Source organism: Uloborus diversus, chromosome 1 (genome assembly GCF_026930045.1).
Source record: "Uloborus diversus isolate 005 chromosome 1, Udiv.v.3.1, whole genome shotgun sequence".
Taxonomy (NCBI): Eukaryota; Metazoa; Arthropoda; class Arachnida; order Araneae; family Uloboridae; genus Uloborus; species Uloborus diversus.
Window position 1 is genome coordinate 65708147 of NC_072731.1, and position 25082 is coordinate 65733228.

Below are 25082 nucleotides of genomic sequence, written 5' to 3' on the forward strand. Positions count from 1 at the left end.
TAATATAGAAAAAAAGTAAAGAAAAAACCATAATACAACAAAAAGAAGGTTCCTAAAAAGTGTAAAAATAATATAAGAGTAAGAAATTAATTATAAAAAGTTTTTTATATGCATTCATTGCTTGTTATTCGATGGTTACGTTAGTCACGTTACGTTAGTCACACACAGTTTTTCGGAAAAGTACCATTTAGGGCCAAAAAAGATTCGTCTGTAACAAATCTGTAGTACGATTTTAAAAATAGATTGTTTATCTCTTACAAATATATCGTCCAACTTTAAATGTCTGCGTAAGTTTCAGAAAAAATTAGCTCGTAACATGAGCATTGTTTCTCAGGGTTGCAAAAATGTTACGTTAGTCACGATGCCTTTTTTGGTGAAAAAACACCTGCTAGCGTTTATTTTGCTTCAAATTCTTGGTAGAAAAAAAAATAGTCACCTTGTAAATTTTAGATCTGCATATTAAACCAAAACACATTTATTTTTACTCCCGGTGTAAGTAAAAAGAGTTTGAAAATCAGCTGCGAATGTTACGTTAGTCACTATGGAATGACCCAGATGATAATGATCAGGATGGTATTATCCCGTATACGTTACAAGTTTACGCTTAGTGAAAAAATTAGATTTTTATTTTAACTGAATTTTTTCTAAGAAAAGCTAGATAGATCTAAATGGCGAGAGAGAGAGAGAAGTGTAAACAGGAAAGTAGTTTTTTTTTCTGGATTTTTTTTTCTCATGGTGCAGGGCCCCCAGAAGCATGGGGCCTGTAGCATTCTTCTGCTCTATGGCTAATCCGGCACTGGGAAGGGGGGGGGGGGCACTGATTTTAAAAAGTGGAGATGATGGGGGGAGGGGAAATGGGATACTTTTGGGATTCATTTTACATAAGAATCAGCAAAAATGGTCTCAGAAGCATTTTGAAGGAATTAGTTTTTGCCGCAGTGTATTTTGATAGTAACTAAAATTAAATTTGAAAAAATGGAACAATTAAAAACATAAAAAAATGAGTAACATTTAAATAGCAAAGTTTTAAATAACTTCCATTTTACTACTAAAGCTCATTAGCATTGCAAAGCTTTTGCAACAGTTTTCTATATTATTGTACATTTTAATGCTCGATCAAAAAATGCATTCCTTTTTCTTCTTCTTTTTTTTTTTTAATCGTAACAAGCTTAACTAAAGAAATTAAGTTCATGAAAATTGTACACAAATATTGCAAATGAAAGTATCAATATTCAAATAAATATGAGATGATTTGAGCAATGAAGAGAAATATACACAAAACTTTAATGCATATAAAAGTGATTTATTAACAGTTTCCATTTAATAACATTTTAAGAACACTTAATATAAAGTTTCATTAAAAAAATATGTTCTATCAGACAGAGGTTTCTTGAGTGAAGAGCCCTCCACCCTTGAATGTGGTGTGATCAGATGAGGTATCGGATAAAAGGGGCTGAGAAATATCATCTGAAGCTGGATCATCTTGCATAACATATTTTGATTTGCCAACTGTGTGTGCTTTTGCTCCTTTACCAGCCAGAACACTAAAATATTTTTTAAAGGTTAAATCACTATATGAAGCTAACACTTCAGCACATATTGTATTTTCAAATCACAATCATTAAAGTCATTATAGGTGTGTTTGTGTATTTGCAATGAATTACCTTTTTTTCAGCAAGTTTAAAAAATTTTTTATTTTGTGAGATTTCTCAAAGGATGATTTTGACGTAAACTTTAGATATGACGATAAATACAATTATGAAAATGTAAGCAATTCAGGCAATTCTTTAGGAATTTCAGGCCAAAATAATTTACTGCAATTTTGAAAATTTTCAACTCTGAGTAATGCAAATTTTGATAATTTGCTTTTCAAAAATGAAAATTACTTTTCAAAAATCATATAACTTGAAACACAAACTAAGAATATTAAGATTTTTTACAGCATGCTTTTGATAAGAACTCGTAAACCAAACTAAAAGATTGAAATAAAAATTAAGATTGTTAGACCAAGAATAGATCTGCAATCAGTCAGAAATAGGTAATAATTGATAGTTAAAACTTATGTACTTCAGTACATACACAATTGTTTCAGAATTTAAAATCTAAAGTTTGAAACATGTATGTACTTTTAATTGACAATTTTAAAAATCAAAACTTTCTTTCAAGTATGTAAGAGAAGACTGTAGAAAGAGATTTTTTTTAAAAAAGGAGGGGCAGGGGACCACTTCTAACAAAATTTACAAGAGGTAAATTGGTAAATACAGCAATCTTGGTCGCTCTTCAAAAACCAAAGTTCTTGATATGTGACAATGAAAAAAAAAAAAAAAAAACAAGCATAATACATAAATATAGTGCAGTTATAGCCTCTTGTTATGTAGCACCTTATTACATCGTTCTTTTGAAGAAATCAGGCTTTTTGTCCCCTGAAAAATTGACGATTAAAAAATATATGCTTTAAATTTGAGACAAACAATGTAAAAATATTGCATTTCTTGGGAAAACATTTTCCTTCTTAATGAAGTAAACAAGGTCGGTCATTAGTGTAATATGTGCACTGTCCGAAAATACATGAAACTAAAATTTTTGCATAAAAAAAGCACACTATTTTTGAATGTATGACAAAAGGCTTTTAAAAATAATTTAACTTCAACAAATTTCTGATAATCTATGTTAAAAGAACTCTGTAAACAAATAAGTAACTGAGTAAAGATAGTTAAAAAAAAAGCCTGGACATGGAAGATGGTGAAATGAGTACAATTATGACTCTAGTTTAGTGAGATTTTCTTCTTACAAAAAGAAAAAAATGGGAATAACTTTCTGCAGAAAGTAATAATACTTGTTCCACAAATATGTGAATATTTGCATTGAGCAGAGTAGGTGAATTGCTGGACATTCTTTCTTTGTATAGATGCTAATGATAGTATGATAAAGACATATTTGCTTTTGTTGTTTTTATTTTTAAAATTTTACTTTAAGAATGAACTAAATTTATTATAGGTGCACATATAAGTCACTCAGAGATGTAGTTAGGAGGAATGCAAGAAAACGCCAATTCTCGAACTATTGTATTTGCGACAGTAAAAATAATAAAAATTTGATGTTGGTTTCAAACCATCCTTTTGTAAATAAAACAAATGACAGCTTTTTTTAAAACTAAAGATGGCTAAGCAATCTAAATCGAACATTCTTAGCCTAACAAAAATCTATCAACTATAACATCTACACTGCAAAACAATACAAGTTCTTCCAAAAGGGTTTTCCCGACTACAGCACTGAATTTACTTAAATGTCAGACAAATTGTTATTTTTAAAAATTTAAGAATAATCTGTATTAGGATATATTAAGCATTTTTATTGCCTCTTGACAAGGACGCATAACAAAAGGTGCTATTGCAGAAATAAATAGTATTACAAATGAACACTGAGTATTTCGAGTTATAAAAATCACAATGATTTCAAATAAAATCTAGTTCTGACTTAAATATGCACAAGAAAGTCATACTCATTTTTAATGGCATCCAGCAGTTCTTGGAACTGACAGTACTCAGAATAAGCAAAGTCCTACATAAATAAAAATAAGCATTAAAAACTTTTGCAAAATCAAAGAAGTACAACACTTTTTAGGTTCTAAAAATGTTAGCATTTGTGATTATGATTCATTTCATTAAAAAAAAAAATCTTTCAGCAATTATTCAAAAAATATTTTAGAAAACAGTTAGGTTTTCTTATACATTACTGTATTCATTAACAGTTTCAGTGTTTTGAATGTTGAAAATTCATTTCAAAGAAGGAAAATCAACCATTTTGGAGCAGCAAAGAGTATCAGATTAGAAAAATTCTGTCTTTGGAACAGAAAAAATATATTTTAGACTTAAGAGCACCAAATATTAACTATTGGTGAAATAGTAAATATTTGGTGCTTCTCTCTAATTATAAATATTTATAGTATACGCTATCTAATTAATGAAAAAAAATAAAGCAATAGCTGTACATATATCAGGGGCACATTCAAAAATTTTCCAGTATCAAAATGACTAAGAAATAGCGCAGTCCAGAGATGAGTACAAACACACTTCCCTCTCCCAGAACCAATGGTTTCAAGAAATATTACAAATCCCAGTACATCATCAGAATAATATTTTTAAGGACTGTTAAAACCCTACCCACACAGGAAACAATTCTGGTTGTGCCTCTGATTCCTGAGCATGGATTAGTACTTTGTCTTCTTCTACAGTCTCACAAAAGTTGTAGGAGCCTGAACCTATGAATCTGAAACCATAATAATCATCATTGACATAGTAACATACTGATGACAATGGTATCATTGACAATAATATCAGATCAGATTCATGGGTTCAGGCTCCAACAAAATCTATGGAGCTGTAGAAGAAGATGAAATCCCAAGCATAGGACAAGTAACCCTCCACTTTCCGAGTTTTTAAGAGAATTTCAAAACTCCCTGCATTTTCCCCACCTTGAATTCTCTGTATTTTCCCTGTGTTGTGGTAATATTGTCTTGAGATATTGTAATCATGCTAAATAGGGAAAAAGTTTGATTGCACCACCCTCTCTCAAAAGATTGACTCCAAAATCTTATCACGTCATAATCCAAAATCCATTCTACAATCTTTAAAATGCAATAGTTTTTACATTTTAAAGATTTTTTTCATGGAGCAAAGTGATTTTCCACATTTTTATTCAATTGTGAAAAATATTTTTGAACAAAATAATGAACAAATAAAAGCATAATTTAATAAAAGAAAAGATAATGAAACAATAAACTAATAAACTAATTAATTTATTAACTAATACACAAGAAATAATAATTGAGTGAATAAAATTGTGAATGTATAAGAAAATAAGTGAAAGAATGAATGAATGAGTGAATTATTAAATGGAGGAATAAAAATAAATCAGTAAATAAATGAATACATAAGAGATTTAGTTAATGATTGAATGAGTAAATGAAATGAAAATATTTCACTTTGTCCCGCATACACTTGACCAATTGTGAAAAATATTAAAAATACAAAAAGACTAAATATTAACTAAATAAATAGTGTACCAAATACTACACAGTCCCAATTTATATTTAAAATGTTAACAACAAAGACTTTATCATTTGATAATTTCAAAATAATTTTTGACTAACAACAAGATATTACAATTAGAGTATCCATTTTCGGAAATAGCTTGATTTCAGAGATAATTTTTTCTTGACTGGAATAGAATACAGATGTTACTAACTACATAGTCAAAATATTACTAGGTAAGTGGTACTAAAAGCAGAGTAAATGTTTCACCATTTCTTTACATGAATAACATGAAATGTTAATAAATAAATTTCAAAAACATCTGATCAAATTATTGAGAAACATCATGGAAAACTTAGTTGTAGATCTAATTTAATGCATTAAAAAAAGACAAAATATGAATGGCTCTTTCAAGACAATTAGATCCCCGACATACACTAATCAAAGAAAAACTGGAGGTTAGACAAACAAAAGATGTAAAGTTAAGAGTAAAAAATGTATTTACTTTTGGCTCATGTCTGGCATCTTCATACATAGAAAGACACTTATATAAATTTTGTGCGTTTACGTTAGGCAAGAGCTCCATTTTGTGAAGTCTAACAAAATAATTCAAAACATCTTCATGCATAAATCGCGCTTTGGATTGTTCAAAAATTCCAATGAGGTTACCTACAAATAAAGAAACACATTTTAGTAATATAGGCAAAGGCATTAAATCATGATGCCCATAACACTAAATCATGTGAGTTAGAAATCTTCATACTTCTTTAAAATTAAAAAAAAAAAAACTCTGAAACACACATAATTGGAAATAATTTAACGAAAAATTATTATACAGTCTCATTTATTTAAATTATTTTTGAGTAAAATTATTATTTTTGAGATAATTGTACAGTAAAAACCTTACAATAACATATTTTAGTTGAACGTTAGCAATACAAAAAGAAAACTAATTAAATTTTTCTTACATCATAGCAGTAAAGGGGGAAAAAAATCCAGAAAAATACAGTTAGAAAAAAATAGTAATAATAATTGCTACAGCAAAAAGCAAATTGGCAAAAGAGGCCTCTTTTGGTGCCCCCCCCCCCATTGGTCAATCCACTTCTCTCAAGGTTGTAGTCTTTCCCTATTGTATATGTATTATCTCCAACTAAAATTTGACCAACTTTTGATCTAATATGACATTACTAAACTAAGGTTTTTAGTTCTGTATGTCTTGTTTGAAAGCAAAATTGATTGAATGCATTGTAAATAACATCTGATGATATCAAACTTAATATTTTTTGTTATCAACAAACTAAAATTTACATCAAATAATCATTTTAGTATATAAGGTAAAAACACCAGTAGTGGCCAGTGCTTCAGTAGTGGCCACTTCAAGATTTAAAACACATTAATAGTGGCCACAATGAAGCATATTTTACCATTTTAAAACTGTGGGTCTACAATATTAATTACCTCTCTTGAAACTCAATGAGCATATTATAGAACAACTCTTCCTTAATAGTCCCATTTTATAAAAATGTCAGATTTCAATTTTTTCCCAAACCTGAAATTTGATCCAGTAGCGGCCACTCCAAAATTTGAAAATTTCAGTAGTGGCCATCTGGCATTCTACCATCCGAAGAATTTGCATTCCTTACTTAATTAAAATTCAAATGACTGCTTCAATATGATACTTAGATTAAGTACCAATATATTAATCACAATATTATTGGTTAATTTACTTCTTCAAAGTACATAAGCAACCTTGAAGTGGCCTCTATTGAAGCACTGGCCAATAAAGGTGTGTTTACCTTATACCATGTTTTCTTTTTTTAAGTATTTAAGAGTCATTTTTTTAAAGCTGGACAAAGTGAATGGTGGGACCTGATAGATGACACCTTCAATTTTCCTGAAACTTTCAGGATATTTTACTAGTATTGTGATAAGAAGAAGTGAAGCTTTTTTCCTCTCTAATTTGACTTGTTGGCTGTCGAGTGGAGGTCAAAGTTTAGGGTCGTGAGAAAAAAGAGCTAAATATATGTTTGCTTTGCTTCAAAAGCAATGAGTGAACCTAGCCAATTCTTTTAAATAAGGATAATACTTGATACTAGGTACATTCTAGTATAAATATTTTGGTGACTCACTCATGGCTTTGAGGGAAAAGGTCAATTGAAAATGCATTTTTAAAAACTTTTTTTTACCTTGTTTTGGCCCGGATATCTGCTAAAACCGTGAGTAACCCTCAGAAATTTGTTATATGAATAACTACTCACCACAGTATACTAACTACTAAGAAAAATATAAAATAGCTTTCATTTGCCTTGGTTTTAGTAGATTAAACGTCAACTGAACTAAATTTTTAAAATTGTCCCTGCTTGATCATCCCCGAATGGGATGAAATTTTATAGAGGTGTAGAGATGTCTTTGAAACTAACTTATGCAAATTTCAGCTTCTGAGATCCGAATCCTGAGGATCTAGGATCTCCAAAATATAGTGCTCCAAAATGCCAGATCAGCTTTGTGAGAAGAATTGCCATGTTGTGGTCAAGGTTACAGAAAATTTTATTACACTGGAAGCATGAAATTTTGGGAGCTTAAAGTACATTTGGCTGTTGATTCGTTCTAGTATTATGTGAGTTTGAGCTCATAAGATTTTGAGTACCCATTTTTCATTATTCTTAGCGAAAAATTTCGGGGAGCAACCGCCCCCTCTCGCCTCCCTTATTTGCCACCCCTGGCTTAAAGTAAAGGCTGTTGATTCGTTCTTGTATTTATATAAGTTTGAACTCATAAGAGTTTGAGTAGCAAGCATTTTAACTAGTGAAAAAACGTTCTTTTATACTGAAATCATCATTTTTGAGACTGTTAAATTAAGTAAGATGATTAGATCTAATGGTTTTCTGACATGAGTCTAAAACTACACCACGTAGAGCATAATTACAGCTCTTGCTCAAAGTTATTGACTCAGGCATTATAGAGTAATTGACCTAAAACTTTGATTCTTGTTGTTTCAAATTATCAAATTTGAGACCCCGTAATTTAAAAAGTTGATTAGTTGCCATGGGTTTCTAACCTGGACCTTAAACTACACCACTCAGACTAGAACTACAGCTGTGTCCCAAAGTTGTTGACCCGTCGCGATCAAAGATGTTGACCTCTAAACTTGGCCATTTTAAAAAAATCATTGATTTTGAGACCATTTAACTACTAAAGCCAAGGGAAACGAAAGCTATTTTATATTTTTCTTAGTACTATACTGTGGTAAGAAGTTGATCATATACTTATTTCCGAGGGTTACTCATGGCAATAGCAGACATCCGGGCCCAAACAAGGCGAAAAAAGTTTAAAAAATTGCATTTTCAATTGACCTTTGCCCTCAAAGCCATGAGTGAGTCACCAAAATATTTATACTAGAATGTACTTAGTATCAAGTAGTATCCTTATTTAAAAGAATTGGCTCTGTTCACTCACTGCTTTTGAAGCAAAGCAATCATACATTTAGCTCTTTTTTTCATGATCTTAAACTTTGACCCCTACTCAAGGACAAACAAATCAGTTTTTTTAAAAAAAAAGAATTTTACTTTTTCTTACCATAATACCACTAACACATCCTGAAATTTTTATGAAAATTGAAGACATCAACTATCAAAAGTGTCCAGCTTTTAAAAAAAATGACTCTTAAAAAACATTCCTCAGGGACCCACTCGCTTAGGTTTAGCTGCGGATTTAAAATGGATGAACTAAACAAGTGGCAGCTGCAGGGGTCTCCTGAGGGTGTTATAAACTAAGGACCTTTTTCTGCTGATTTAACGCGGTCAATGTTGATATTTTTACTTCCCAGTGATGTAAAGTTCTGCAACATACAGTAAATTGAAGCAGTTTAAATTTTAACTCAGAGATTAAAAATGGACATATTTGGTATAATCATATTCACAGTGATGTCCCCAATTCATAAGAGACGGATGTTTCAAATGCCTATAAAGAAGCTTCACTCCAAAACATAAATTGCTTGGTGGTGATTATCGTAGTTGTGAGAAGAGAGGTGACACTTGTTTACAACATTGCATTTATTCTCAAAGGTAATTTAAAAGCGAAACAATAACAGGAACAAGAAACATAGAACAAGATTAAAATGTACGCAACAAGTACACACATGAGATTCAACATGGCCGATTAATTCAGTTAATTTCTTCATTTTATCTGTTGAATGCGATTCAATGTTGCCAGATAAGACACTCTCCTCCTTATTTCTTAGTTAGTAAACAAATAAAAATATATAATGACACAAAATAAATTACAAAGTAATATATACATTTATGAATCAATACCATATCTTTGAACGGATTTCAAGTTTTGATTTGGTCTGGTAGAACGTATGGGTGATCTATTCAATTCAGCATTCGAAAGATTTTCGGGCTTAACGATTGACAGTTCTGCATTAGGTACTGTTTCATTTGCACAATAATTTTGAGAACTTTTTTCTTTGGGTTTGCTAGCAATATCTAATGCAAGTAAATTAGCATTCTTAATGGATGGTACATTGACATCACAGGTCATTAGTTAAATTTGAAAAACTAGAATTTTCTACATCTATTGCAGACTTTCTAAGATGATCAGAATAAACATATCGTGTCTTGTTATTAACTTTAACTAAAAATGTATCCTGGCTTAAACCTTTAGTAATTTTAGCAGGGAACCAGTTAATCACATGATCTTTGGTTGATTTAACCCACATCCTCTCATTTATTTCAAAATTTCTTTTAGCAGCGTTGCGATTGAAATAAGATTTTTGATAATCCTGATACTTTTTTTCTTTTAAAAATGATTACTTCTAACCTTCGTAATAGCAATCGTTCGCAAATAGCCAAAAATTAACTCTGTGGGAGTTTTTAACGTTACTGATGAAGGTGTATTCCTGTAAGCAAAAAGTGCCAAATCTAATCTGTGTTGAAAATTATTATATTGACGATTTGAAAATGTTTGTCTTTTCAATATGCTAAATCAAATTTAAATTGCTGAGCATTATCAGACACTAGATCACTTGGTAAGTCAAAACAAGCAAACAATTTTCGTAATTGAGTTATTGTCGACTTTCAATCAATGCTATTTACTACAGATACATTGATCCATTTCAAGAATAGGAATATTTAACAATTAAAAGATTTTTACCCTCAAATTCAGCAAAGTCTATGTGTATTCTTTCAAAAGGCTTGCCAGTTAAAAGCCAAAAGTTTGATTTTAATTTTGGAGCTGAAGGTCTTGTGAGTTGGCAAGATATACATTTATTTACAAAATTTTCAATAAACTAATCAATTTTTGGGAACCAAAAATAAGCAGGATGCTCATTGTGCAAAAGCTAAAGTATTTCGTTATGCCATATTTCAGGAACTACAAACCTATTTGCTGGAAGTAAACAATTTCCTTCAACACTTAATTCATTCTTTACCTTTTTGAATTCATTAAGATTGTCTTTAACATCAGTGGGCCAACCAAATTTAGTGTAATTCAACACTTTTGATAAAAAAGGATTGAGAGATGTTGCTCCTCTGAACATCAATTTTTTAATTTTCAAAATCAAAAAACATATAAAATGTGTGAACATATAGAAAATGTGTGAATCAATTGGTTCATCATCTTTACATGGTAATCGAGATAGTGCATCAGCGAGCAACAACTCCGTACCCTTTTTATGCTTTATTACATAATCATAATTTGAAAGAATTATGGCCCATCTTTGCATTCTTGCATTAACCATAGTTGGTACAGGTCTATTATGACCAAATAATGTCAACAATGGCCTATAGTCTGTCTCGATTGTGAATTTCTGACCTTGTAAAAATTTATTAAACTTTTTTATACCAAATATTATGGCAAAGCGTCTTTATGCACTTGAGTATAATTTCTTTCAACTTTGCTCAAAGTTTTGGAAGCAAAAAATATTGGTTGAAGGTCACCGCCAGGGAATTCATAACACAAGACAGCCCCCACACCATAGTCTGATGCATCACATTGCAAAACTAACGGTTTTGCCATGTCAAAATGAACCAAAACATTATGTTTTTTAACAAAGTTTTGCTATTTGGTATTGCCAAAGTTTTGGTATTAGATAAATTTGGAATAAAATGAGAATAATACTCTAATAATCCAAGATAGCTTTTCAGTTTATTTGTAGGTATCGAAGCTTGGCATATATCATTGCACTTTTCATCTAAAAGATGAACACCAGTGAAATCTTTCTTATGCCCTAGAACTTGAATACTGTCTTTAAAGAATTCACATTTAGAAAGATTTATCTTAACATTGTAAGAATTTAGCCTATCCAGAACAATTTCAGTTCTTTTTATACATTCTTCTTTTGTGTTTGCCTGTTTGCCCTTATAAATAAATCATCTATGTAACAATTTGTATACATAAAATCTTTCAATATTTCATCCATCTTTTGTTGGAAAAGAAAACTTGATTTGATCTCAAAAGGAAGTTTAGAATAACTGAGTAAACCTCTGGGGGTATTTAATGTTAATAATTCCTGTGATTCAGGGCTAATTTGAATCTGATGGAAAGCTTTGATAAGTCTATTTTAGAAAAATACATTCCACTTCCCATACTAGTTATAATTTCTTCCTGAGATGGTAGAGAATAGAATTGAGTTTCACAAAACTTGTTGACAGTAAGTGAAAAATCTCCGCAAATTCTAACAACTTCCCTATTATTTCCATCAAGTTTGGAAACAGCAACTATTGGTGTCGCCCATTTGGAATGACCAACAGGGTACAAAACACCATCGTTAATAGGAGTATCCAACTCCTTATCAACAAGATTTCTTAAAGCATAAGGGACTGGTCTACTTTTGCAAAATATGGGAACAGTTTCTGATTCATTGCTATATTAATAGGTTCACCCAAAATACCAGTTGTATCATTTAAATTAAAACAATTTGGATATTTGTGTAAAATACTCAACAGTGGAAGAAACATTATCAAAATTGACATTTTTATCAAGTACCATATTTATACAATCATCAATCTTAATTTTCAATATTTTGATTCATTTTCTAACCTACAAAATAGTTTTATTATTATTACAATCAACCACAATTAATGTTAAAATGTAACACTTATTTAAATAAATTACACACATATCATAGTTTCCTACAATTTTTAAATCATTGTTAGTGTAAAATTTCGATATTGGGGCTGGTTTTGACTCTGTGCAATTTAATTTCAATTTTTTTAATTTATTTAACAAAATAACTGAATATTCACTGCCAGTGTCAATTTGCATATTCACTTTCACCCCACTGATATGAACATCAGTAGTGTATGGGTCAACGCTACCCGAATTCTTAGAAATAACAATGTTATTCACTCACACTTACATTACCCAAATTTTTAGAAAAAATGTTATTCAAATAAGGTTCTGGTTCATCACTTACATTTGCAGCACCTTCAAGAAAATTTGTATTTGAAGCTTTACATGCAGACTTAATGTGACCCTTTACACCTCATTGATAACACGGTGCATTCTTGAATTTACTCTCCTTTGTGAAATTTGGCACAGTGCTTGCAGGTTTTTATTCCTTTTGTAACTCGATGAAAATATGCTGCTTTTTTGAATTTCTTCCGTTTTGAATCTTTTGGTTTTACTTTTTTATACTCGTGAATTTTGAGAATGCTTTGATTTTCTTCTTTTAGTGACTTGGTCTCCCTAGAAGCTGTTTCCATTACACGAGCCAGTTCAGAAACTTCAGCAAAATCAACGTCTTTTTCACTGAGTAATTTGTTTTGAATTTGTTTGGACTGTAATCCACAAACCAATCTATCTCGAAGTGCTTTGTTTAGAAATGCACCGAAGTTGCACTTGCTGGCGAGTTCCTTTATCTTTACAATGAATCCTTTAAAACTTTCACAAAGTCGGCATAATTTACATCGTTCATTTCTTTCGGTTGAAGTAAGTTCGGAAGCATTGAAAAGGTCTTCTTTCTAATTGCAGTCAGCAAAAGGGCACGCTTTTTATTGTCAGAAGTGAGTTTGTTGGCTTCAGAGAAAAAATCCGCTCTCATGAGGTGTTCCACAAAGTAGTCCCCTTCGACGAAACTTTGCAATTGAGCCATACCAGTGTTCGGCATCTTACTATAATATTTTCCCATTTACTCGTTGCCAATATCATAGTTGTGTGAAGAGAGGTGACACTTGTTTACAACATTGAATTTATTCTCAAAGGTAATTTAAAATAGAAACATTAACATGAACAAGAAACATGGAACATGTGAACTAACACATGTGAAATACACATGTGAGATTCAACATGGTCGATTGATTCAGTTCACTTCTTCATTTTATCTGTTGAGTGCTATTCAATGTTGCGAGATATGACAGTGATATTAAAAGAAAAAACATTTAATCAAAAAAATATTTTTTTTCTTGTCTAGCTATCATCTTGATTCTACTACCACCCCGGTAGCAGAAACTGCGAGACCTGCGTCGCAGATTTTTCAGCGGCCTGCAGATAATTTTCGAAAGAACAAAAAGAAAGAAAGAAAAAAAAATAAATGAAAGAAAAATAAATATCTGAAACACAACTTGATAAAAATAAGGAGAAAATAAATGTCTTTTGTGAGCTAAGAGTGACCTTTCTCCTTGACCCCAATTCGGGCTGCAAAACTTCTTTTTCTTCCTGCTTCCACCCCCATGTTGGTAAGTGGGCGGCCTGAGGGGTTCGGGGAACGTTCCCTTTCACCCTTCTTTTCAACTGCTTATCTCTTCTCTTCATCATTGTCACTGTTTCATCGAAATGGCAGCGCAGCTGGAAAAAGTGTCTTGTTTGGAGTGCAATGAAAAAATTCTTTTTAAAAATCTGAAAACGCATTTTTCAAGGTTTCATCCTAATAAAAAGTTGCAGTACAAATCGATTTGTAATGTCAATGTGCTTGATTTATTTAAGAAAAAGGAAAATAAGAAAGATGAACTAACTTCAGAAATCAGCGCAAGCATAATAGAGAATAGTGAACAGGAAAACAGAGAGGATATCGATATTAATGAGCCGTGTAACTCTTCGAAAAAACGGAAATTATCCGATGTCTCTGAGGGCAATACTAAAGACAATTCCACTTTAGAGCAATTATTGGACGTCCTTACGAGTAAGTTAAATTTTTATTTGTATTTTTAACAGTAATGAAGCTTGAAAGCTTAACATACTTAACGTCAAAATATTTTAGTAGGCCTTTTCGCCGATAAAATTAGGCTTTTTGCCTGTAGGAGCGAAAAGGGCCGTTTCTCTCTCTCTCTTTTTTTATTTTTTTAATGCGTAAGTGGTAAGTAATAATTGATTGAGATGAATAAATTCTGATCTGGGACCTTGACCCGACAGCGCAAGTGGCCGGAGTCTAAAAATAGATCTTTCGACTGAGATTAGCAGGAAGGGGAAAATGGAAAATTGCGGGTTGATTTCTGTTTGGTCTGGGTTGTGTTACCCCCCCCCTCTCCTTTAAATCGTTGTAAAATTGCTTCGAAATTGAGTGGATGCTACTTCTCAACATTTCAAACAAAGATTGAAAATCACCTGCAATTTGCCACTAAAAATAAATCTGCTTTCATACTGTAAAAAATAACATGTTTTACTGAAACTACGAACAGTTAAAAAAGAAGTCATTGAATATATATACGAAATATATATTCTGAAATTAGAAAAAAAAATTATTTGTCGGTAGAGGTGGCTCATAAACTTTTGTAAGGGAAAAATATTGGCAGTATTATAGGGCTCCAAATTCTGCATTACTAAATTCAGCAATTTTTGAAATAAGATTTTTTTTTTTCAAATAACTTAATGGAAAAAATGACAAAGAATTTACGATTTTAACTTTATTTTTTCTGGTTTCTGACCCAGGGGGAAAAAATCAAGAACTTAAATTAAAAAAAAAAAAAAAAAAAACTGGGAACGTTCTGCCACGTTTTTTGAGAAATAAACGTTTAAAAAAGGAAAATGAAAAAAATGTACGAGTCAATACTTAGTGTATAAAAAAGTATCCTTTTTACAACTGTACTGTTTTTGTTTCTTTTATTCTAAATAAATAGCAGTTATATTTGGCTCTTTTTTTTAAGAGCTCAAGTATCCTTATCTACATAAAAGAAATCGCGAGTCCAGAATTTGGCGTTTCTTTCACTGTTATTTCGGCGGCCTTTTAGTGTAATTAAAGTTTTTAATCAACAGTTGGACAATATAAATTTTTCAAGAATTACTCAATATTTATTTCTTTAGTGTTTAGTTAGACAGATTGAACAAAAGTTTGGAAAACAGCCAAATTTTCAGATATTATTAGGAAAAAAATTTGGAAATTTTTTCGTGCGTGTAGATCTAACTTTAGACACGCGTTGCCCTAACTTTAAATCTTGTTTTTGTACTAAATTGCTCGATTTATGCGTGAGTGCGATAATGTATAGGTAATTACCTCGATTAAAGTTCATAAACTTACTAAAATGCCATCGGGCGATTGTTTGATAAATTATTTCGCCCTCCATTCCTTAAATTTTCGGTTGCGCGATCGGAAGTTCTAAGTGGACAGGATGTCTTCCTGCTGGTGTGTCGACAAGCCGCGATGACGTTTTCCTATGGGGCCGTTCACAATGGTACCCCCGCGTTTTGCGGGGGAGGGGGTTTCTTGAATTTGCGGTGAGGGTGCAGGAGGGAGTAACAAAAAAAAAGTGACATCACGCGTTGTTTTGTTTTTTTTTCCCCTTTTCACACATTTTATTCAGCAATTATTTTTTCATACAGCCCCTTACAGTTTTGACTTAGAAGTGGATAAAATCGGAATATTGCTACAGCCCAAATTTTTCGTACTTCCAATAATTATTTTGTAATTTGAAAAAAAAAAAAAAATAACACACACAAAATATTCATTTGAAGAATTTGATGCTGCTAAGTTATTTTTGAGAAGAGAAAAAGAATATTCAAGTGCATCAACATGATCTTGTTAAATTTAAGTTCAAATTAAAGCACACTCCCCCCCCCCCACCGACTTTTTTTCCTCTTTTAATTGGGAAAATAGTTTAATTTACTAAAACACATTTTTATCCTTCTTCGGGACTTTCTCATCAAGTTAAAGAGTTAACTGAAGTGAAACAAACATCAATTAATACTCCAGTTGTTCAGAGCAAAAAAAAACTCTGCTCATATTCCAGAAGAATCATTGAACAGTGAAGATTTAACAGAAGAAGAAAAAATTGACCTTATAAAAAATGCAAGATCAGTTGAGAGAATTGTAAAATGGTCAGGCGGCTTAGAATTAAGAGAAAATGGTCTACTTTGCACTTTTTGTGGTCTTACCATATTTTATGATTTTAATGAAGGAGACGACTTTAGCGAAAAAAATATGCCATCGTCTTTTCGACATCTCAAATACAACACTGAAAGACACTTAAAGTGTACAAGACACATTAAAAACATGAATGAAGTGCTGCTAAGAGGACAAGAAGACAAAGTTGGAAAAAAATAGCAAAGAAAGTGCAATTAATTGTGCAGCTTCTGCTTACCTAACGTACAAATTAGACACATCATATGTATCATATGAAAGTATTATTACTGAAATGTACAATAGTGGAGCAAGTATGGGAGTGAAAAATCACTCTAAGGAATTTGCATGGAACTTTATACCACATGTTCACACCATATTGAAACAAGAAGTGACAAATTTCATTGTACAAAATGATTTGCCGATTGGTTTAATAGCGGATAAAATGACTATCAATCATCGCACAAGGCATATGATAGGCATAAGGGTGCCCATTTTCGATATTAAAAGGCCATCTTTATTTGAGTCCATCTACCTTGAACATCAGTGGGTGGATGACTCTACTAGAGAAGGTTTGTGCAAAGACTTCCTGAACACCTTAGCAAAATTTGGTTTTGACCTGCCATTTGTGCGAAGGAATTTGATTGGTGTAGCAGTGGATGGCCAATACATAAACTGTGGAATTGAAAAACATCTGCAGAATATTCTGATTAAAGATGTATCTGTAGTTTGGGATCCTATGCATCGTTTAGAACTTTGCATTAAACATGCTGAAACACCTAAATTTGTTAAGGATGCTATTGATATCATCCAAGACACCATGAAAGAATTTTATGCAGGGAAGAAGTATGAAGTGCTATGCAATTCAGCAGACGAGTTTAGTGAGGTTTTTTATAAACCAAAGTTATTTAAAACTATGAAATTTGTTTCACACTCTGACACTGTTTTCAAAACATTTCTGAGTGACTACAAAATGTTTGTTTCTGCATGTGAAAGAATTCCAGAACTGTTTAGCCTGCGTGATAAGCTCATGAGGAAACAAAACAGATTTAATATTTTACTCATAGCTGACCTATACAGTTTACTAGCTGTAACTTCAAAGAGTGTGCAATCCGGAAATCTTTTGCCGTGGCAATACATTGATAACATAAAATTACTTAAATCTGCTTTTAATATTTTAGAATATAATTTAAATCTTCTGTACAATGTAGAATCATATGAAATATTTTCTGAACATATAGCAAGTCTTCCATCAAAGCTTCTCAAAAATACAGTCACAAGTTTTGAGATGTTTAGTGAATGCACATTTAAAGGAATTCCATTACCTGATATATCAGTATCAGCTAACCATTTAAGGTCCCTAAAAAAGGATGATATAACAGTGTTCACTACATCTCTCAAAACTTTCATCAAGTACATAAATTCATTGCAAACTAAAATTGAAGAATATTTTTTTTTCAGAAAAATCTGGTAGATGCACAAATATAATTGAAAAGGCAAGTTTCCTATTTAACTTTGAGCATTTAATTTATCCAAAAAGCTGTATTTCCATTGAAGAAACACAGGAAGATAAAAACTTCACCAAAGAAACATTTGTTTCTTTTATTGAAGAATTAAAATGTATTTCAACTCCTGAAGATCTTGACACCCTTTGGTTTGAATACCAACAGTTTATCAAATGGACTGTAAATTTGTTGGAAGAAAGTAGATCCGAAGGACTGGGGTATGAAATGGAAATTTTATATAAAAAGGCTGTGAATGACCTGGCGTCAAAATTACCCACATTCATCAAATTTTTCATCGACATTATTTCAACCCTCGTCTCCGAAGCTGCTTGTGAGAGTTGGGGCTCTGTTATTGATAAAGTTAGCAACATGAGAATGCGAAGTAATGATGGGAATGATTATGAAATTGGGACCATTGATAAAAGAGTTTTTATCCTTCTTAATGGGCCTCCATCTGGTTATGTAACAACCAGAAAATTTTTAAAAGCTGCTTTAATTTTAATGTTCGGAAGCTCTTACTATAAGCACTTTTCTAGAGTCACAAGTTCTAAACTCATGGATAGAAAGTTGTCCTCATGTGTTGTGACTAAAATTATCAATAATTCAAATTGTTTACCATGTTTTATGTAAAAAATTCATATGCTTGTTATATTTGTTATCCATCATGTTGCTGTTACTTTTTTTTAACTGTCTTGCTGTTTACTGCTATTAAGAGGGATGCAAAATTTCATTTAAATCTTAACTGCCTCTGAAATGTTTAACTTTACTGAAAAAAAGAGTTCAATAAAATATTTTTAAAAAAATAATGTATAATATTCAATATTTAAATTTGAAAATTTTGCCAAATTTTTATGTTTGCCGGATACAAGTATTTGATAAAATGATGCGCAAGGAACTTGTGTAGGTATTTTATGAAAATTTTAAACGAAACTGGGTAATAATATTGCTGCAGATTATTTTCAACTGCTCAAAATAGTGTCGCAGATCAGCTAGAAAGTTTCTGCTACTGGGACTACCACTGCAAAAAAAAAAATGCAAGAGGAGGGGGGGGGGATTTCTTTGCAGTCTAACAGACAATAAAGCCCTTTAAAAATCTTTGTGATCGAGTATTTTTCAATAAAGACAATTTCTCGAATATTTATATCTTATCTGCAGAACAAAAAAAAAAAATAATAAATGCCTTTAAATGCATTATGTTTATTACAAAGAGTTTCACTACATTAATGTTCATCCATTTTAGGCTGCCTTCATCTTTTCCAAAGCACAATATTTTATTATCTAGAGAAGGGCAAATTATATGCATTTTATTAACTCCTGACACACAAAAGAAGGGGATTATAAGTTTGAGGTGTCTGTGTATCTGTCTGGTTCACTCTAGCGACTAAACGGATGGACCAATTTTGATTTTTTTTTCGAAAGGAGAGTTGATCAAATATGTTCATAGCTAGGTTGCGTCTTCGGATGCCATTAATTAACAAAGATATTAATTAAAACCAAGGTTTTTCATGATTTTTGCAGTGAAAACATAATTAAAAATTTAAAAATTTAGCACCAAAATAAGGAGCAATTTTTCTGCATCTGATAGAATGTTTGGTACTTCCATGTTATTCAAGGGCTGTTCAAAAAGTTTTGGGACTGAATTTATTGTGCAAAAAGAGACATACATAAAAAGGTTTTGAGTCAATCTCCTTTGAAATTAGCTCCACTGACACTAACACGTCAATTGTGTTGTGTACACAAACCAGTGTAATTGACACTGGGCCCAATGACGTTTCCAGTACTTGAAACATTTCTGGAACTCAGCCTTTGGGATAGTCTGAAGCTGCTGCATCAAATTCTGTTTCATGGTTTCAATGTCCAGAAACCGGTGTCCTTTTAAGGTGTTTTTGATCTTGGGAAAGAGGAAGAAATCTAGAGGTGACATGTGCGGCGAGTAGGGAGGATGTGTTACTTGTGTTGTTTTGTATTTTGTCAGGAACTGCTGCACAAGATTGCTGGTGAGTGCTGGGGCTCCGTCATGATGAAGCATCCAACGAGAGCATAACCCCGGCACAGAAAACGACCGGTGCCCACAGTATCGGTCATGTGAAAAAACTCCGTGTTTTCACACATTTTCTGTTTTTGACAAAACGTACACAAACACTCCACATGAAACAAGTCAGTGTGACTGAACGGTGCACTGTACATACCTGCCGATTTTTGTGAGACGAGGTGAAATATGCACGTACATGATACGCACAGTCCCATCGTTATGGGTCTTCTGGAATAAATAGATTGAATTCAGTCTCGATACTTTCTGAACAGCCCTCGCATAGAATTCAAATTATAAAAAAAAATTTAAAGCAGTTTTAAACATGGCTAAGCCTTTATTCACGCGATTGATAACCGAATTCATTGTTGGCTGACAAGGAAAGAAAACATAATTGTTTAACATTTTTATCTGTTGCCAGTTTCTATTTGTTAACAAATAAAATACTAGTAATTGATTTTTAACAGTATAAGGCTTTTAAAAGGATCTTCAATTTTCCCTTTAGATTCTACATTTGCAAGTAGGTCAAGGTTTTTTAAAATTTTTAATTTTAGTTACTAGTTTTATTGATAAAACATAATATACACAGGCACAAAAGAACATGTGAATTATGTTTTCAATGATATATTGAGCATAAAATGTCATGCTTACCAAACTCTTTAAGATCATCCACAACTTGCATGCGATACAGATGAGGTGGCGATACTGAAACCAATATAAAGCAAAAAGAGTTCTTAAAATATAAGATGATAGATTGTTCCACGTTGATAATGAAAAAAAAAGAGCATTAATATTAGCCCTAGAGACATAGTGGCTTCATTCGAGCCTACCAAGTTCAGATTTTGTTTTCAGCCGACTGACACAGTGGCTCCAACAGGATTACCTGCTCTTAGCCTGTCTTAGCTGAGTAATTTTAGGTTCTATGCCTCAAAGGGTTATAGTGACCAAAATATTACTTTATTTCATTACATAAATAAAATTGACTTTCTGGAAAAAATTGATATTTTGAGTAAAAAGAGAGTATCGAGAAAATTGATTAAGGGGCTCATTCAACTCTACTGTTTGATTCAAACAAACTATCCAACAGTAGCATAGCAATAAATTTCCTTCTCGGTGGAACAAAGCAAATTTCTGGTTGCACTATTGGTCAATACAGTATTTGATTTGATCGAATTCTGTTAGAGGTGAATATGTGCCTCAGTGTGTAATATTGCTTTTTTTTTTTTTTAACAGATCATATATTCAACTAGTTTTGGTTTAGGGGATAGGGACCACATTAAAAATAAATAAGAGAAAACGGCAAATGAAAACTTACAAAAAGAAACATAATGTTGATGGTACTAACCAATATACAACTGTAAGCTGGAAATAACATTATTAGTTTTTTTATTGATACTGTAAAAACATAGAAAGAAAATTTAAACTTGAATTTGTTAAATTTCATTTTATTTTCTGCGACAATAAGCATCATAAAACTGCTGCTGTTGTAGCTCACAATTTTCAATGAAATTTCTTTTTTTTCTTTTCAGTTTAATGGGAAAAAAGTGCCAAAGCAGATTACTTGACACTTTTGTTTGAGTTTGAGAAAAGACTAACAGGATCCGGAACTGATGGGTCACATGACACATTTGATCTGGCGACTAAACTTAAATGCAGGCAAAGTTAAAATTATAAATATTTTAACTACTGTAACTGATTTACAAAAAGCTTACGAAGAAAAAAACAAAGACGTTTCAGCAAAAAAGCAGAAAATTCGTGAACAGAATTTTTTATAGTATCCTTTTTTTTTTCATAATTATTAATAAGATACTTTATTCATTGTTCAATGTTTCTTTTTTCCTTTAATATCTGTGAAATGTTATACCAAATTGTTTACAGTTTTGTACATTTTCAAGTAATTCATTAAAGAATACTGTCAAATTTTGAAATAAGAGGGCATCAAGTCAAAGTGGTGCCCAGGTCCTGGTAAAATTTGGTGCCCCTTTCACAAGGAATTTTGCATATTCTCAACGTAAAAGTTACAAAAATAGGGGAAGAAGAAAGAAATTCACCCTATTTTGGTGCCCCTAAAATTGTGGTGCCCAGGTCCACGGACCCACAGGACCGTGCGTTAATCAGGCCCTGGGCGTATGCAGAGCTTTAGTAATGGGGGCACCACTAAACCAGGGAGCATGAGGGTTTAGTAGATAATTGCCGGAAAAGATGTGCAGGGCAGGGCCAAATCAAAAAAATAGGTGAGTGTATGAAATCGGTGGTATCCGATTGTTTCCAAAAAGTATCTGATATAAAGATTTTAGCTTCAGGTTTAAAATGGAATCATGGTCCACTAGATCTAAATATTAGAAATATGAACCTAATTGTAAGTATAATTGTAAGCATTAAGATTCACTCAAAAATTAGGACATTCGGGAGCCTCTTTTCCGAAAATGTTTCGAAATTGTAGTCTTAAAAATGTATTTTAGACAATCTTTGGTAATGTTAAGGGAAAAAGATTCATGAACGCTTCCCCTGTACATTTTTCAAAACTTTAAAAATCGCAGTTGAGGGGTTAAGGGGCTCTCCCCTAAAAATTGTTCGTAATAGTAGCTCTAACAATGCATTTTCTGATGATCTTTGATGATGTGGGGAGGAGAAATTTGGGGTCTCTCCCTGAAAACTTCTGAAGTTAGCTTTTAAAACACAGTTTTAAGAGGACCTTTGGTAATGTTAGTGAGCGGAAACGTTGGTGGAACCTCCCTCGGTATTTTTCGAAATTTAAATTTCAGAAGCGCAATTGTAAATTATCTTTAATACTGTTATCAGTAAGTTTGGGTGCACTCCCCGGAGAAGTCTTCGAAACTGAAGCCCTAAAGTAGAAATTTTAGACGTTTTTTGATGATATTAAGTTGACAGGTGGTTCAGGGGATCTTCAGAAAATTTTACACATTGAAGCCCTAAAGTAGAAATTTTAGACGTTTTTTGATGATATTAAGTTGACAGGTGGTTCAGGGGATCTTCAGAAAATTTTACACATTGAAGTCCTAAAAACAAAATTTTAAACAGTCATTAATGATGAACAGGGTGCGTTTCTCTGGGATTAGGTTGGGTGTTTCTCTGGGATTTCAGTGGGAGGCCTATTCTTGAAGCTTTTCGGAATTAACGTTTCCTAAACATGTATTTGCAAGTCATTTCTGATGACGATAGTTAAAAGGATGGGACTTGGGAACTCTCCCGCAGAATTATTTTCAAAACCAAAGTTTAAAAACGTCCTTCTAAGCTACTCTTGGTAACATAAAATGAAGGATAAGTTTCAAGGGCTTCCCTCCCTTCCCTTTCTTTGCTATGTCCCTCTCTTCTTTTCCGTTTTTTAACTATTGATAAAAATACAGTGGAGACCCCTCCCCCAGTTTTTCTTTTCGAAAACCATTTGTGTGCTTTGGATTTAAATAATGAAATTTTCAATTCCATTTTTATTTGTTTGAAATACGATCATTTGCAGTCTCAATAAAAATACTTTTAACATTTTTAATAGATGTGGTACCTTTTAGTGATATAGGAGTGGCTCTTCCCAAGAATGCAACAGGGAAAGGGGTCGTAATTTGTCAAGATTATTTCGAAAAAATATTTTGAGTTTAAAGTTGATCACTTTACTGATTTTTTTCAAAGAATATTAGCAACAATAGAGCTAGAAGGAAAAAAAGAGACAGTCCGTAGTGTCCCTCACCTCATCAAAAAAAAAAAAAAAAAGAATGTTTTGTATATGGTGCATTTCCTGAGTCTGCTTAATGCTTCTACTCTGCAGTGGCGAATCTGGGAGCGGTTAGGAATGGTTTTCCGCCCTGGATTATCTCTCTTTTTTGAAAAGGTGGCGACATTTAAACTTTCAATGGGAAAAGAATTATTTTGAACATACTTCAAATGAGATACAATATATGCTACAAATTAAAAGGGGAGCAAACCCCTATCACAAATATTACAAAGGATTGACTACACCTCCGTTTTCAAAGTGACAACTTCAAAAATTGTCCCGGCGAACGTCTCCCCCTCTCTTGGTCCAAAATTATTCAAGATCGTCCCAAACTTTGGCTTCAATTCCACAGATGTTCTAAGCGAGTCCCCGAAAACTCCTCACCTAACGTAGGTAGGTCAAAATCAAATTTTTGGAGCTTCATTTTTCAGAGAGCTTTGAATCTCTCTGCCATTTAACATGAACTGAATTTTTCGAACAATAATTTCAAATATTACTGGGGGAGAACCCCCTTAGTCTCCTCTCAAAAATCGTCGAAAGTAATCTACAATTTTGTTTTTAGAAATTTAATTGCAAAATTTTCCGAAGTAGGGTAGGCATTTCCTTTCATTACCAAAGATCTTCCAAAACTCAGTTTTTTCAACTACAATTTCACGGCTTTTCTAGGACAGAAATCTCCGGATTCCCCAACTTCTGCAAGAATACTTTACTTACGACTAAATTCTAATGTTTTATAACAAATTGCAAATGTTAGTTTCATTAATGAATTTCTATGAAACGGTATGGAGGAAAAGCACCATCCGTAAAGTTTACCAGGGAAGCTAGAACCCAGAGGTGTGTCACTGAGCACCTAAAATTTTCACAAGAGCATTTTTATTTTTCTTTCACGTAAAGCATGCTATTCCTTGATATCTTTTACTAAATCTTAAAATGTTATGAACTGCATTTGTGTAAAAAGGGGTAAAAATCCATTTGAAAGATGTCGAAAAGAATTCCTATTCAAATTTAGAAATTGACTTGATTTCGCCAAATATAAGTTCATCCTCTTTGCAGCACTGTTTCATGAAAACATTTTTCTTTTAAAATAATGTAAAATAATTGAAATCCGTATGCTTGAAGAAGAAATGATAAAAGGCTGGATGTGTGATGTAGAAGCTGGTTATAAGATGCTTCCTTGCAGTCAGCCACAGCCACCTCAGTTTCATTTCCACCGCATGCACTTTACAGCAAAACATTATGGTACTCTGAACTTTTAATTTTGTCAATTTTTTTTTTCTTCTTTTCTTTCCTTTTTTTTTTTTGAGCTAAAGAGGGTATTATGGTACAGCTGGTGACCTCCGTGCGCATACCTCTGGGCATGAATTCATTCATGTTCATGCCGGTTAATTATATTGCATGAACATTAAGCTTAAACCAGGCAATGTTCCTAGAGTCAACTTTGCCCTGTAGTTTGTAAAAATGGAACATGGAACTGAAAATATTAGGATGTTTTCCAATCAAGCAAAATATTGTTCTT

General features: G+C 32.3%; 1 protein-coding gene across 1 annotated transcript in view; it reads right to left on the reverse strand.

Moving 5' to 3' along the window:
• Positions 1–1293: 1293 nt before the first annotated feature.
• LOC129230165 (protein C1orf43 homolog) overlaps positions 1294–25082 on the reverse strand; it is a 30221-nt gene continuing 6432 nt past the window's right edge. Inside the window, exons 5-8 of the mRNA XM_054864570.1 lie at positions 20491–20544; positions 5539–5702; positions 3503–3561; positions 1294–1544 (exon numbers count right to left, since the gene is read on the reverse strand). Of these exons, the coding sequence (XP_054720545.1) occupies positions 1376–1544; positions 3503–3561; positions 5539–5702; positions 20491–20544 (446 nt within the window). The 3' untranslated portion in view covers positions 1294–1375. The remainder of the gene's footprint in view (positions 1545–3502; positions 3562–5538; positions 5703–20490; positions 20545–25082) is intronic.